This window comes from Erinaceus europaeus, chromosome 6, assembly GCF_950295315.1.
Source record: "Erinaceus europaeus chromosome 6, mEriEur2.1, whole genome shotgun sequence".
Lineage (NCBI taxonomy): Eukaryota > Metazoa > Chordata > Mammalia > Eulipotyphla > Erinaceidae > Erinaceus > Erinaceus europaeus.
This window is the reverse complement of record NC_080167.1, coordinates 22,285,998-22,302,819: the sequence shown is the minus strand read 5'-3', so window position 1 is coordinate 22,302,819 and position 16,822 is coordinate 22,285,998. Positions and strand designations below refer to the sequence as shown.

The 16,822-nt window shown below is 44.7% G+C and overlaps 2 gene segments (V, D, J or C); both read right to left on the bottom strand.

Annotated features, from left to right (window-relative positions):
* The window catches only part of LOC103118610 (immunoglobulin lambda variable 8-61-like), a 583,882-nt gene extending 575,844 nt beyond the window's left edge, over nucleotides 1-8,038 (bottom strand). Inside the window, 2 exon segments of the V gene segment in view lie at nucleotides 7,528-7,828; nucleotides 7,949-8,038. Coding sequence covers nucleotides 7,528-7,828; nucleotides 7,949-8,009 — 362 coding nt within the window.
* LOC132539041 (immunoglobulin lambda variable 8-61-like) lies at nucleotides 2,589-3,255 on the bottom strand. The segment is given in 2 exon segments: nucleotides 2,589-3,016; nucleotides 3,159-3,255. Coding segments are annotated over 2 exon segments (474 nt in total).
* Nucleotides 8,039-16,822: the final 8,784 nt, after the last annotated feature.

The following is a 16,822-nucleotide window of genomic DNA, read 5'->3' as shown; positions in this document are numbered from 1 at the left end:
GTGCTTTGCGCTACCTGAGCTTAGCCCGCTGTGCTACAGCCCGACTCCCCCCCTCATTCAGAATTTCTATAGGCTTCTTTTTGCTATCCGTTATCACTCTGGCTATTGAATTACAACAATTTTTCTATCTGTGCAATATGTGCTTAAAGACCAAAAATATGGACCTTAAATTATTGGTTTCTCCTCAGGTTAGATGTAGTATTTTTACTAATGGTTTGGATTTCAGGGTGTAGGTTAGACCTCTAGTTGCCTGGTGGGTGCACAGCTGTGATAGGAACTAAGATTCCATAGGTTACCTACTTTATTTATTTATTGCCAAATCTAAATATCTTGGGCTCAGTGCTTGCACACCATATACACTTCTCCTAGCGGCTATTTCTCTACAACCTCCCCTCCCCCTGTATTTGATGGTACAGAGAGAAATTAAGAAGAGACAGGGAGATAGTGAGGTAGATAGAGGAAAACCTTCCAGCAGATGCTGTACCATTGGTATCAAACCAGGGTCCTTGCACCTGGTAATGTGTGTGCTTAACCAGGTGTGCCTCCATCTGACCCTAACTACGTCTTCTTGTCTTATTCCATCTTACCAGGGTGTCCAATGTCCTTCATCCTGTTGTATACCCTGTGTCATATATGTGCCGTAATGTTCTGTGGACTGTGCACATGCTGCAGTCTAGCTCCTCCTCTGATCCATTGCTGTGTGTGCTGATCTTAACCTGCATGAGACACATCTGGGTCCAGTATAAACCTGAGACGTGTCCGTTGCGATCTAGGATGAGTCAGGTGATCTTCCCTTTCCTCTCTGATCTCTTACACAACATACAGCACAAGAGCTTCAAACTAATTCATACTTCTTTTTTCAGATCTTCATGGAATCAAAATGACCCAAAGTTCACACACTCATTTTGTGGACACTCTCCTCATCAGGAGCTGGAGATCCTGTGAGATCTAAGGGTGCAGTGCCAGCTTGTGTCACCTCTGTGTTCTCTTGTTTCTGGCATGACTCTAATCAGTCGCCTGCCTGCCACCATTGCTTTTCTGGAGAGACTCTGGACAAAGAAGTCCTGTCCCTTTGCTCAGTACCTGACATGGTGGCTGAGATTGAAGCCTGGATGTATCTGAGGAGGGGACAGTCAGATCAATAGATCATGGGTGGGACTCAACTGCTCAGGTGCTGCTTTTGGAGGTGCTGACCACCATAGAGGAGGGAGGGGTGTGGCCAGCGTCCTAGTGTTTCTGACTGGGCACACAGCACTGTGCAGGCACTGAAGTTTGTGCCCTGTGTTGAAACATACTGTGGATGTTCAATGGCCCATGGTTTGGGCACCCATGTTACAATGTGCCAGGACCCAGGTTTGAGTTTCAACTCCCCACCTGCAGGGGGGCAGCTTGATGAGGGGTGATACAGGCCCACTGATGTTGCTGTTTCTCTCTCCCCTTTTCCCTCTCCATTTTTCCTTCTGTTCTAGCTAATAAAAAAGTAAGAAAAGGAGAGAAGGAAAGTAAGGAAAAAAAGGAAAAAAAAGAGTCAGAAAGACAGAAAGAAAGAAAGAGGAAAAGAAAGTATAGCAGCCATATGTGGTGGATTTGTTAATGAGCTGTAGGAATAACCATGATTGCATTAAAATATATATATATATATATATATATATATATATATATATATATATATAAAGAAAAGAATTATTTCTTAGGATAATCAAAGTGTCAAATCTCTGTTTCTACAGACACTCTATGTAGGCAGGAGTCTTCATTCTAGTCACCTCCCCCCCACCCCCACCCCCACTTAAACTGTCTGTCAGGCCTCTATTCAAGCAAGATTCAATCCTCTCTGCCTCCATTTGTTTTCACAGACCAATGAGTTTGGCTTCTGGGAGCACTGAACTGAACTAAGCAGTTGTGTTCTGTGGTCACAGTTGTGGTCTCAATATATGAGGTTCAGTCAGTCCCACAGCGCCCCCTTCAGATACTGCTGCACTTTGCAGCTTTCTGTCTGAGGGGGAATATGCCAAGCAGTGACTTTTCTCTTTCCCCTCCTCACAAAGGATGGCAAGATTCTTCTTGTAAGGGGTGTGTGTGTGTGTGTGTGTGTGTGTGTGTGACTCTGGACTGTGATATTTAAAGCATTCAATAAGGAGTAGAGCATGAAAATGTATTTTTAATTAATTTCTGTGTATATTTTAAACTTCGCTTGACTAATGAGAGAGAGAACCAGGGCAGCATGCTTTTATATAAAATGCAGAGGATCACGCTTGTGAGATCCTGCAGGCAAGTCTGTCATGAGACTTGCTGTACAGCCTACAAAGCACTGTAGAAAGAAGCCTCATTCCAGTACAAGTGAAATACCAGTTTGGTCTCCATTTTTTCAACCAATGATGGTGTTGTGCACTGCAGAAACTAGGTGGCTTTGGAGTGTTACCATAAGTCATGTAATTTGTATTTCTTGCCCCTCTCTAATTTCTCTCTCTCTATATAGAGAGGAAGCTGTTTCATAGAGGGATGACATTGGAGAGATGGACACACACCCTGAGAGACACTGGAGGAGGCCCAGGATGATGCCCCAGGTGGGACAGTGGAGGCATGAAGTCTCAGTGTCCATGGTGGTGGTGTCCACTGTCAGCCTGGCCCTTTCTCTTCTCTCCTAAGGGCTGGGCCAGTGGAGCCTGTGAGAAGGTTTTGGTTACACTTCCCCATGACTTTAAGTCACTGTGTAAAACATCACTACCCATGTAGAGATTACAGTAATAATCGGCCTCGTCGTCTGTCTGAGCCCCAGTGATGGTGAGGGCAGCTTTGTTGCCAGAAATGGAGCCAGAGAAGCGATCAGGGACTCCAGAGGGGCGGCTGTTGGTGTAGTACATAAGTATTTTTGGAGCTTGTCCTGGGATCTGCTGGTACCAGCTGGGGTAGTTACTACTAGTGACTGACCCCGAGTTAAGGCCACAGGTGAGTTTGACTGTCCCTCCTGGAGACACTGACAGTGATGGCTCCTGAGTCACAGTCTGAGAATGAGTTCCTAAAACCAATAGAATAGAGTCAGATATTATTATGGGAGTTGAGAGTTACCCCTCAAATATGTTTTTAGCTGTCCCTCAAATTCTAACACCCTCTGCCCCACCTCTATTCCCACACAAGGAATGTAGAGTCCTTGTCCTGACCTGAGCCATAAGTGAGGATTGTGAGCAGAAGCACTGTCCAGGCCATGGCAGGAGAACTCACAGGACTCAGTGGCCTCAGCCTCCTGGGCTGGCATGTGGTGTCATGGAGCCTTTTGAAGCCTCCCAGGACAGCTAGGAGGAGAAGGTGCTGCATGCAAATCAGCTTCCTGTCTCTTACTCCCCCAGTGTCTCCCTGATAACCCTAGGGGGTGGTATTAGAAGACACAGAAGCCAGAATCTCACACAGAGCAGTGACTGCTCTGTGACTGGGACACTGATCTGAGCGACAACATTTTTCAAAAATTTCTTCTCTTTATAACTATTATTGATAGAAACATTCAGAAATCCAGAGGGGAGGGAATGATAGAGAAGTAGAGAGACAGAGAGACCCCAGAAACACTGTTTCACTACTGACAATGCTTTCCCCTGCAGATGGGGACTGGCGGCTTGAAGCTAGGTCCTTGCCCATTGTAACATGTGTGCTCAACCAGATGGGCTACCACTTGGACCCTCAAGTGACAAATTCACTGACTTTGTTCTCTACTTCCCTGGTGGCCTCACTTGTATAACTCTTCTCTGTTATTGTCTGAGGAGATGATGTTATGGCTGGAAAAAGGACCAGAAAGCTGAATCAGGGAAGAGAGTAGCTCCCAAATATGGGAAAGGTTTGTAAATATTGTTGACTCTAAATGCCATCAATTTGATCTAATCTGGGGCCTATATTCAGCTTATGAGCCTATGTGACCTCTGCATCCCTGTAGATCTGAGTTTACATTCTGTAGTCATGAGTAGGAACTTTTCAAGCTGCCCCAATTTCAGAACCCATCTTCCTCAGGTGTAGCATAGAGTATGTTGTCTAGCCTCCCTTCAAAGGATGGGACATTCTCTACCGTGGTAGATCCATGTTGAGGGGAAGGTCCTATGGGGGCCCACAGAAGAGTCTATTGTGTTGTTCCTGGTAGAGGTGACCTGTAACAATGGCGAGAGGGATTTATTCTAGGTGTAGGCCCATCTTGTCTGTTTGGGAATCTCAGGACTCCCTGACTAGGGCCCCAGCTTATGGGGTGGGCTGATAGTGACTAAAGAGTCATCATTAAATTTGCCAGTCTCTTGTCCTTATTCAGCTTTTGTAGTCCATACTTTCATAAGGTTAGCTTTGGAGTGACTGAGGGAAGTGTAGTAGGAGGTAGGTGAGGAGGTTATCTAAGTCTAAGTAGACACTATTTCATTAGGAACTTTATGGTGTCTTTTTAGGTCTTTCTACTTGCTTGCTGCATATATTGACTCACTGCAGACTATTGCGCATTTTTGCTTTCAGGTATATATTTTGCCCTAAATTTTGGATATATGTGAACATATATCTAATGGGACCTATCTCATGGGACCGGTCTATATCTAGGTTTTGGGACTTTGTTAGGAAGTGAACCACCTGAAATGAAATTAGAGAATCCTAAGAAAGGAAAGATCTCACCCCCATAATGAGGCCGAAGTGTTGACATTTTAAGCCATACTTCTCTGGACACAGTCCAGAGTGAAGCTTGCTGAGGTGGTACTCGTTGCGCTGATTAGGTTGAGATTAGCACATGCAATATCAGTTATGTATTGAGAGAAGCATGCAGAAAAGTGAGCCCCACCCTAGACGCTCCAGGACTGGGGGACATATAGGCTCTATAGAGGAAGCGGGAGTTTCCCCTGTCTTCTTTTTCTTTCTTTCTGTATTTGATATGACAGAGAGAAATTAAGAGAGAGGGAGATAGAGAGGGAGATAGACAGAGGAAAAGCTTCCAGTACAGGCTTCACCACTGCTGAAGTTTGCCTTGTGCAAGTGAGTAGCAGGGGCTGGAACCTGTGTCCTTACACATGATGTGTGTGTGCTTAACCAGGTGTGTCACCACCTGTCCCTACCTACATCTTGTTGAGTCATTCCATCTTACCCGGGGGGTTCACTGACCTTCCCAACATTCGCTCACCTTGTTGATCTATCCCATGTCAGGAATGTGATGTGATGTAATGTTCTGTGGACTGTGAAGATACATGCTCTAGTCACTTCTTCTCTGACCCATTGCTGTGTGTGCCGATCATAACTTGCATGGGATATAATTCTGAGACATATCCGTTGTGATCCGAGGATGATCAGGTGATCAGATGATCTTCCCTTTCCTCTCTGCATCTCTTACACACACACAATATTACAGCTTCTAAACTAATTAATATGTTCTTTTTCAGATCTTCATGGAACTGAAATGACCCCGAGTTCACACACTCATTTTGTGGACACTCTCATCACCAGGAGCTGGAGATCCCATGAGGCTCAGGGGTGCAGTGCCAGCTTGTGTCCCCTTGATGTTCTCTTGTTTCTGACATGACTCTAATCAGTCTCTTGCCTGTCACCATTGTTTTTTCTGGAGAGACTGTGGACAAGGAGGTCCTGCCCCTTTGCTCAGTACTTGACATGGTGGCTGAGATTGAAGCCTGGATGGATCTGAGATAGTGGATAACATGTGGATAACAACAGATAGTGGATGTGGCTCAGATACTCAGGTGCTGCTTCTAGAGGTGCTACTACCATGGAGGGGGGAGGGTGTGGTCAGTGTCCTAGTGTTTCTACCTGGGCACACAGCACTGTGCATGCACTGAAGTTTGTGTCATGTGTTTGAAGATAATTGGGGGATGGCCGCTGGCACATGGGGTTGAGTGTACATGTTACAATGTGCAAGAACCCAGGTTCATGTCTCCTTCCCACCTGCCTGGGCAGAGTGATTAGTTATGATACAGGCCCACTGGTGTTACTATTTCTCTCTTTCTATTTGCCCTCCTCAATTTATTTCTTTTCTATTTAATAAAATAGAAGTAAAGCAACAAACAAAAAAAAAATAAGTAAAGAGAATGAGAAAGGAAGAATCAAAGAAAATAGAAAGAAATTTAAGCTTCTAGGTTTGGTCAATATATATGCCAGCATTGAGCTGCAGTGATAACCCTGATGGTATTCAATGAATAAACAAACAAAAAACAACAAAACACCCCCAAAGGAATAGAAAGAAAAGAAAAGGAAATAATTGTTTCCCAGATTTTATTTTATTTATTTTCCCCTTTGTTGCCCTTGTTGTTTAACATTGTTGTGGTTATTGATGTTGTTGTTGTTGGACAGGACAGAGAGAAATGAAGAGAGGAGGGGAAGACGGAGAGGGGGAGAGAAAGTTAGACACCTCAGACCTACTTTACCACTTGTGAAGCGACTCCCCTGAGGTGGGGATCCTTTCGTGGGTCCTTGCGCTTTGTGCCACGTGCTCTTAACCCGCTGCGCCACTGCCCGACTCCCGTGTTTCCCAGCTTTTATGGGGTGTTAAATATCTGTTTCTATCACACACTCTGATGGTGTCAGGAGCCCTTCATTCTGAAAGTCACCCCTCCACCCAATAATCTTGTCTGTCCCATCTCTGTTCCACCCAGATCCAACCCTCTCTGCACCCATTTATTTTCACAGACTATTGAGCTGGGCTTCTGGGAGCACTGAACTGAACTAAGGAGCTGAGGTCACTACTGTGGTCTCAAAATATGAGGTGCAGGCAGCCCCACAGCGTCCCCTCCTGATCCTGCAGCAATCTGTACCATATCTGAAAGTGAAAGCTTTCTGTCTGAGGAGGAACAGACCCAACTCAAGCAGTGATTTTTCTGTTTCCTTCTCACAAAGGATGGCAAGATTTCTCTATAAGAAGGTGGTTCCAGAATGTGGCAGTTAAGCAGTCACCAAGGAGAGGGACATCAATATGTTGTGCTTTTCATTAGTTTATGTGTATATTTTAAACTTTGCTTTCTTAATGAGAGAGAGAGAGAGAGAGAGAGAGAGAGAGAACCAGAGCAGCATGCTTTTGTATAAAGTGCAGAGGATCACTAGTGTGTGTGATCCTGGATGCAAGTGTATCATGATACTGGCTGTAAAGCCTACAGTCATCAAAGAATTGTCAAAAGAAGACTCCTTCTAGTACAAGTTAAATACTAGTTTGGCCTCCATTCTTCAGTCAATGATGGCATGGTGCCAGTTCACTGCAGAAACTAGGTGGCTTTGGAGTGTTACCACAGGTCATGTAGTTTGTACTTGATGCCCCTCTCTAATGTCTCTAGAGATGGAGAGAGGAAGTTTATTCATAGAGGGATGACATTGGAGAGATGGACACACACCCTGAGAGACACTGGAGGAGGCCCAAGATGATGCCCCAGGTGGGACAGTGGAGGCATGAAGTCTCAGTGTCCATGGTGGTGGTGTCCACTGTCAGCCTGGCCCTTTCTCTTCTCTCCTAAGGGCTGGGCCAATGGAGCCTGTGAGAAGGTTTTGGTTGCACTTCCCCATGACTTTAAATCACTGTGTAAAACACTACTACCCATGTAGAGATTACAGTAATAATCAGCCTCGTCATCTGTCTGAGCCCCAGTGATGGTGAGGGCAGCTTTGTTGCCAGAAATGGAGCCAGAGAAGCGATCAGGGACTCCAGAGGGGCGGTTGTTGGTGTTGTACATAAGCAATTTTGGAGCTTGGCCTGGAGTCTGCTGGTACCAGCTGGGGTAGTTACTACTAGTGACTGATCCCGAGTTAAGGCCACAGGTGAGTTTGACTGTCCCTCCTGGAGACACTGACAGTGATGGCTCCTGAGTCACAGTCTGAGAATGAGTTCCTAAAACCAATAGAACAGAGACAGGTGTTATGGGAGAAAAGAATTACCACAAAAAATGTTTCTGTTGCCCCCTCAAATGCTTCTCCACATAAATACGGATTGCAGAGTCCTTGTCCTGACCTGAGCCATAAGTGAGGAGTGTGAGCAGAAGCACTGTCCAGGCCATGGCAGGAGAACTCATGGGACTCAGTGGCCTCAGCCTCCTGGGCTGGCATGTGGTATCCTGGGGCCTTTTGAAGCTTCCCAGGCCAGCTAGGAGATTTGCATGCAAATCAGCTTCCTGACTCTTACTCCCCCCAGTGTCTCCCTGATGTCTCCAGGGGGTGGTATTAGAAGACACAGAGGCCAGAATCTCACACAGAGTAGTGACTGCTCTGTGACAGGGACCCTGAGTGACAACTTTTGTTTAAATTTCTTTCTTCTTATTATTATCTTTATTAATTTATTGGATAGACTCATCCAGAAATCAAGAGGAAAGGGAGTGGTCAAGAGGGAGGGAGAAACAAGAGAGAAACCTGCATCCGTGCTTCCCCACTTGCAAAGCTACGGGTGGGGACCAGTGGCTTGAACCCAGATCCGTGCCCATTTTAACATGTATATTCAACCAGGTTTGCCACCTCCTGGGCCCTTGAGTAACAACTTCATTAATTTTGTGTCCTACTTCCCTGGTGGTGGGATTCCTACATCTCCTCTCAGTGCATCTTTGGGTGAAATGGTGAGTAACAAGGAGGCTGGGGGAGCAGGCCTGGGATGACAGCTCTCCTTTGCTCTAGGAAACCATAATTACGGAGAACAATTTCAATGAGTCTGAAGATTTTGAACAGAAATATTTCACTCACCACAAAGTGTGAGATTCATTCCCCCACAAGTTGTAATAAAGCTGGAAAAGATATTTTATTTTCCACAAGGGCACATCTTTACTAGTAAACTGGGTCCATGAAAAGCCCTACCAGGTACTGGGGGTAAGTATTTCACTTGGCATTTGTTTCATAATAGGTTTCTCTTTTCCACTTCACAACTTCATCCAGTGCCTGGTTTCCTGGACTTTATTCCTTAATGAAAGAAAGCTTTGCCATCTGACCACCTGCAGATTCATTCAAGCTCCAGAAACCACAGAATTTCTATAGACTTCTCCTTCTTCTTCTTTTTTTCATAAAGTATTTCTTTTTTTTAAAAATATTTTATTTATTTATGAGAAAGACAGAGGGAGAGAGAAAGAACCAGACATCACTCTGGCACATGTGCTGCCGGGGACCAAACTCGGGATCTCATGCTTGAGAGTCCAAAGCTTTATCACTACGCCACCTCCCGGACCACAAGTATTTCTTTTTACTTTATTTATGAGAAAGATAGGAAGAGAGAGAAAGAACCAGGCATCACACTGGCACATGTGCTGCTGGGGATCGAACTTGCAACCTTATGCTTGAGAGTCCAAAGCTTTACCACTGCGCCACCTCCCAGACCACTATAGACTTCTTTTTGCTATTCATTTCCTCTCTGGTTGGGAAATAGCGTAATGGTTATGAAAATGGTTTTCAACCTGAGGCTCTGAGCTCCCAGACTCTATCCTTAGCACCACCATAAGCCACAGTTGAGCAGGGCTCTGGTAAAGGAAAAAAAAAAGGAAATCCTTTTCCTCTCTGGCTATTAAATTCCAACACCTTCTCTCTCTCTCTCTTAAAAATGTTTTTATCTTTATTGAAACGCTCTGCCATCTGACCACCTGCAGGTTCATTCAAGCTCCAGAAACCACAGTGTGAACTCATTAACTCATTCAGAATTTCTATAGGCTTCTTCTTGCTATCCATTTCCACTCTGGCTATGGAATTCCATCAATTTTTCTATCTGTACAGTATGTGCTTCTAGACCAAAAACATGGACATCAAATTATTGGTTTCTCCTCTGGTTAGATGTAATGTTTTTATTTATGATTTGGAAAAGGATTTCTGGTTATATATTAGACCTCTAGTTGCCTGGTGGGTGCAGTGCTGTGAAAGGATCTTAGACTCCATAGGATATCTACTTTAGTCCTTTCTTTCTTTCTTTCTTTCTTTCTTTCTTTCTTTCTTTCTTTCTTTCTTTCTTGCCACATCTAAACCTCCTGGGCTCAGTGTCTGCATAGCATTTATACTTCTCCTTGAGGCTATATATCCCCCCCCCCACCTCCTTTTCCTTTCTTTTCTTTTTTTTCTGTATTTGATAGGACATTAATAAGAAATTAATAAGAGAGAGGGAGATTGCGAAGTAGAGTGACAGAAAAAACTTCCAGTACATGCTTCAGCACTGGTGAAGCTTTCCTTCTGTGAGTGAGTATCAGGGGCTTGAACCAGGGTCCTTGCACATGGTAATGTGTGGTGTGCCTAAACCAGGTGTGCCACCATCTGACCCTAGCTATGTCTTCTTCTGTTAAACCATCTTACTGGTTTTTCACTGTCCTTCTCAACATTTGTTCACCTTGCTGATGTATATACCCTGGGTGAGAAATGTGATGTGACCTGTGCTCTGTGGACTGTGCACATGCTCCAATCTAGCTTCTCCTCTGATCCATTGCTGTGTGTGCCTATCTTAACCTGCATGAGACACATCTGGGTCCAATATAAACCTGAGACATGTCCATTGTGATGTGAGGATGAATAAAGTGATCTTCCTTTTCTCTCTGCATCTCCTACACACCATACAACTTTAGGGCTGCCAAACTACTTAAAATAACTCAAAATTCACACACTCATTTTGTGGGCACTCTCATCACCAGGAGCTGGAGATCCCATGTGACCCAAGGGTGCTGTGTCAACTCATGTCACTTTTAATTTCTCTCTCTCTCTCTTCCTTTCTTCCTTCCTTTCTCTTCCTTTCTTTCTTTCTTTCTTTCTTTCTTTCTTTCTTTCTTTCTTTCTTCCTATGACTCTATTCAGTCTTCTGCCTGCCACCGTTGTTTTTCTGGAGAGACTTTGGACAAGGAGGTCCTGTCCCTTTGCTCAGTACCTGACATGGTGGCTGAGATAGGAGCCTGGATGAATCTGAGGAGGGGACATTGAGATCAATAGGTCATGGGTGGGACTCAACTGCTTTTGGTGGTGCTGACCACCATGGAGGAGGGAGGGTGTGGCCAGTGTCCTAGTGTTTCTGACTGGGCACACAGCACTGTGCAGGCACTGAAGTTTGTGTCCTGTGTTTGAAGATAATTGGGGGATGGGAAATGGCAAAGGGGGTTGAGCACCCTTGTTACAATGTGCCAGGACCCAGGTTTGAATCTCTACCCCCCACCTGCAAGGGGGCAGCTTGATGAGTGGTGAAGCAGGCCCACAGGTGTTGCTGTTTCTCCCTATTTCCCCTCCTCAATTTCCTACTGTTCTATCTAGTAAAATAGGAAGAAAGAAAAAAGAAAAAAAGAAATAAAGAGGAAATGAATAAAAGGAAAATATGGCTGCCAGATGTTATTGTTATGCCAGCACTGAGCTGCAGGAATAACCATGATGGCATTAAGAAAATAAAATCAAAAGAAAATATTTATTTCTTTTTTAAATTTTTTATCTTTATTTTATAGAGGGAGTTCTTCTTCTAGCGTTTGCCCTTCTTCCATAGCCAGTCAACAGCGTCAGATTGAGCCTGATTTAAAGTTTCGAGACCTCCTTTGAATCTGGAGAGGTGGCAGTCGTTGACTATGTGGGTCATAGTCTGTCTGGAGCCGCAGGGGCAGTTCGGGTCGTCTCTGGCTCCCCAGCGATGGAACATAGCGGCACACCGGCCATGGCCTGTTCGATAGTGATTGAAGAGGGCCCAATCATAACATGCTAGGTCAAAGCCTGGTTGACGCTTGCAGGGGTCTGTGATGAGGTGTTTGTTCTTTACCTCAGATGACTGCCAACTCTGTTTCCAAGAGACTGGAAAAGAGAAGTTCAGTGTAGGCATAGGGGACCAGATTGGGTGATGAGACGCCAAGCGTTGGACAGGGTGGGCGAAGATATCCGCGTATATTGGCAGGTCCTGTCAAGCGTAGACGTGGGAAATGAACTTAGATGATGCCGCATCCCGACGAATATCTGGCGGGGCGATGTTGCTAAGAACTGGCAGCCATGGAACCGGGGTGGAACGGATGGTTCCAGAAATTATCCTCATGGAGGAATATAATTTGGAATAGACCAAGTGGACATGGGGGCTACGGAACCATACTGGGGCACAGTATTCTGCAGTGGAATAGCGTAATGCCAGAGATGATGATCGTAGTGTGGAAGCGCTCGCGCCCCATGAGGAGCTGGCCTGTCTTGCAATGATGTGATTCCTCGCGCCCACCTTTGCTGCAGTTTTTATGAGATGTTTGTGAAATGACAGAGTGCGATCGAGAGTAACGCCAAGATAGACTGGCTGGGCTTCATGAGGAAAGGGGATATGTAGAGAGAGAGAGACACCTGCAGCACTGCTTTACCACTTGTGAAGCTTTCCCCTTGCAGGTGGGAACCAGGGGCTTGAACCCGGGTCCTTGCACATTGTAACATGTGTGCTTAAACAGGTGCGCCATCACCCGGCCCCAAAAGAAAAATATTATTTCCTGGGTTATTTAAGGTGTCAAATCCTTTTCCACACACACTCTTGTGGGAGCAGGGGTCTTCATTCTAGTCACCTCCTCACTTAATCTGTCTGTCCCTCTTCTGTTCAACCAAGACTCAGTCCTCTCTGCCTCCGTTTGTTGACACAGACAAGTGAGTTGGGCCTCTGGGAGCACTGAACCAGATTAAGCACTTGAGTTCTGTGGTCACAACTGTGGTCTCACAATATGGGGTTCAGATATTCCCACAGCGCCCCCTCCTGATACTGCAGCACTTTGCACCATATCTGAATCTGAAAGCTTTCTGCTTGAGGGAGAAGCAGGCCCATGCCAAGCAGTGACTTTCCTCTGTCCCCTTCTCACAAAGGAGGGCAGAATTCATTTTATAAAGGGCAACTCTGGAATGTGGCATTTAAAGCAGTCACCAAGGAGACGGACATCAAAATGTTGTATTTTTCATTAATTTCTGTGTATATATTTTTAAAAAAATTTAAAAATATTGATTTACTTATTCTCTTTTGTTGCCCTTGCTGTAGTTATTATTGTTGTTGTTATTGATGTCATTGTTGTTGATATCGTTGTTGTTGGATAGGACAGAGAGAAATGGAGAGAGGAGGAGAAGACAGAGAGGGAGAGAGAAATATAGACACCTGCAGACCTGCTTCACCGCCTGTGAAGTGACTCCCCTGCAGATGGGGAGCCAGGCGCTCGTACCGGGATCTGTTCAAGAGTCCTAGCCCTTCATCACATTCATCCTCTATCTCTTCTGTCTATCCCACCTCTGCCAACCAACACTCAACCCTCTTTCCTTCAGAGTTTGTTTTCAGGGGTCACTGAGCTGTGCTTCTGGGAGCAATGAATTGAAACTTCCTCCTTGTTCAAGGGCCACAACTGTGGCCTCACTACACGGAGTTCACGGTCCTTCAGCGCCCCCTGCTGGTCCTGCTGCACTTTGTTTTATGACTAAAATTCAAAGTCAGTTTTCTGGTAGGTAGAACTTAAGTATAGCAAAGCCTCTGAACTTTATTCACAAATAGGTGGGAGTAGGATAGGTGAAGGGACATGAGTGTGTGTCTAGCAGGGGAGAGACCCTCATTACTGAGCATGCGCTCTTCTGAGCCCCCTTGTCAGCTCTTGGCTTGGTTTCATGGAGTGACCTCCTCAGGTGTGGGGTAACTCACTGCTGCTTTAGTTGTTCACAAGCGGGGTCAGTCCTGAGAACCGGCCTTGAGGGAGAATTTCACTGTGTGCAGCTCCTGGAGAACAGAACTCTGAGACCAAGCATAGATTCATTGCTGAAGAGCGTGTAGAGACTCCTCCACCTTACTGTCTCCCACTCTCCATATTTTCCCTTTATTTCCCCACCCCTTCCCCTGGTGAGAATGTACTCAGCCCATTAACTTACATATCTTATGAGATATCTCTTGAGAAGAGATGGTGCTTCAAGATATCTCCCAAGACAGATGTGTTGCTTGGGAGTGAACTGTCTGCCCCCAAATGAACATCAAGACATTTAACTTTAATTAACGAATTTTATTTGTAAAAAAAGTTGTTTATTTAAAAGTGAAAAGAATCAGAGCATTATGCTGGCATATGTAACACCAGTGACCAAACTCAAACCTAATACAGACATGTCTGACACTACTTGCTGTGACTCCTCCTCTCAGGATGCCATCAGAGCAATGTGGAAAGAGGTTCAATTCAGGGCTAGGGAGTAGTAGTGCACTGGGTTAAGTGCACATGGTACGAAGCACAAGGACCTGAGCAAGGATCCCAGTTCGAGCCCACGTCTCCCCACATGCAGGGGGGTTGCTTCACAAGTAGTGAAGCAGGTCTGCAGGTGTCTTTCTCCCCATTTCTGTCTTCCCTATCTCTCCCAATTTCTCTGTCTTATCCAACAACAACAAAACAAACAAACAAATAAACCCAGAAAAAATGGCCACCAGGAGCAGTGGATTTGAGGTGCAGGCACCGAGCCCCAGCGATAACCCTGGAAGAAGAAAAAGAAGAAGAAGGAGAAAGAGGAGGAGGAGGAGGAGGAGGAGGAGGAGGAGGAGAATAGAACTGTTTCATTGCCGGTTCTCCATATTTTTTTATTGGCATGCTAATTTGAGATCTGTGAAGCTTATGGCATTGTGCCAAATGTTCTGCATTTATGTGCAGGTGATCTGTTCCAAGCACTGGGGCTATGGCTATAAATAAGATTTAAAGGGACCAGTGATCCTAAATATTAAGAACCATTGATTTATTGGAAAGAAAAAAAATCCAGTGAGATTATTTTCATTAAAATTGCAGATGTCCTCATACTGTTTAAGCACTAAATTTTTTTCTGGCTCAGTCTTGGGAATTTATTATCTTGTTAAATAAGTATTATTTGCAATAAAGTGTTATAATTTTGTTAGTCCCTATGCTCTGATGAAATGGGGTATATACTATTTGTTTTGTCTAACACTTTATATTTATTTATTTCCCACAACAGTCTGGGTGCCTGTATAATGAATCCTTTACTCTAGGTGATCATTCCTTTCCTAATTAAAAAAACCATTTTTATTTAAATAGAAACAGTGAAATTGCAAAGGAAGAGGAGATAGAGAGGGAGAGAGAAAAAGCTAGACTTGCAGCATTGTTTCACTGCTCATGAAGCTTCCTCCCTGCATTGGGGAATCGATGACAAGAACCTGGGTCCTTGTCATCATTGGTCGTGTTCTTTTTTGTTTTTAAACTAGATGTACTACTTACTACCTGGACCCCATGATATTTCATTCCTAAGCACTGAACTGATATTTCTACCCTCACACACAGTGCCTGACCTTTCTAAGTGAATTCATAGCATGGACAGAGAGATAAAAGAAAAATGAGAGGTGTAGTGAGTTTATTGTTTATTGAGACAGGAGGAGCACTGGTGCTCTTGATCTCAGTGTTTCCAGGTCTAAAATATGTAGTGAGGGTCTGAAGTAAAAAACAAAAACCCCAAACTAAAATGTCCTCTGAGGTTTTTCCTGCAGCTCTGCATAGCCTGTGCTTACGTACCAGTTTGGAGGCCACATAGCTGTTTTACCCTTGTCACTGTTGTCCTTATGGCAGTAGAATTATGGTAAAAAAGTTTTTATTGTACTACTGTTAACAATTTTTGCTGACTTTTGTGAGAGAAAGATACCAGCTCAGCTCTGGCATATGGTGGCCACTGAACCTGGCCTTCTGGGACCTCTGGTTTGAAAGCTACTAAAGATTGCAAACTATTTTTCCCTCATCTATCTCACTGACCTGCCTCATTCATTACTTTGCTTACTTACTTATTTTTTATTTAATATCTCTTCCCTATAATAACTCTTTCTCCCTATATGTGTGTGTGTTTAAAAATATTTTTATTTATTATTGGGTAGAGACAGAGACAAATTGAGAGGGGAGGGGGAAATAGAGAGAGAAACAGAGGCACCTGCAGCCCTGCTCCACCACTCGTGAAGCTTTCCCTCTGCAGGTGGGGACCAGGGGGGGCTTCAACCTGGACCATTGCACATAGTAATGTGAGTACTTAACCAGGTGTGCCACAAACTGGCCCCTAACGACTTCTTTTTTTAAAAAATTATATGTATTTATTTATTTTCCCTTTTGTTGCCCTTGTTTTTTATTGTTGTTGTAGTTGTTGTTGTTGATGTCATTGTTGTTGGATAGGACAGAGAGAAATGGAGAGAGGAGGGGAAGACAGAGGGGGGCGGAGAGAAAGACACCTGCAGACCTGCTTCACCACTTGTGAAGCGACTCCCCTGCAGGTGGGAATCTGGGCTCTCGAACCCCCAACAACTTCCTATTGAATAGAGACATAGACCTTATTTAAGGTTGGTATAAAAAAAAAAAAGCACTCAGACTAGAAACTTCTGTGATTTTTCTCTAGATTCAGATCTGAGCATGACCAGAATCACCTCTTAGAATCCCTTCAATGTCTCCCCTGGGGGATTTTCCATTTGGCATAGGATGCCTTCCTGGGAACAACACTGGCCAAGGAAGTGACATAGACACCCTGAGGCAGACATAGTCAGTCAGGAACAATCTCAGCTCTATTCAGGACAGTGGAGTGAAGGTTGTGGTTCACTGCTTTGTGTCTGGTACTCACAGCAAATCTTGGTACTGCTGAGAGGTGTGTCCCAGTACTAGCACCTGTTCTAGGATGCTGCACAAGGTCGACAAAAATTCCCAGTTAGTGGAGGCATCTTTGGATCCGGAGTCAACAATGGCTACCTGAGTTTTGAGTCTCTCCCAGTCTGGCTTAAATATCAGCAGATAACAGAAAGCTCTCTGGATTCTTCTGGTATCAGCTCATTAGTGGCCCATGGCATTGAAAATAGTTCAGTGTGTGGACGTGAGGGAAACTGTTTTCAGAGATGCAGGAGGGTGAGCAACTGAGACAGCACAGGCTGAGAGAGGAGCTCTGGAAACGCTGACATTCAGGGTGG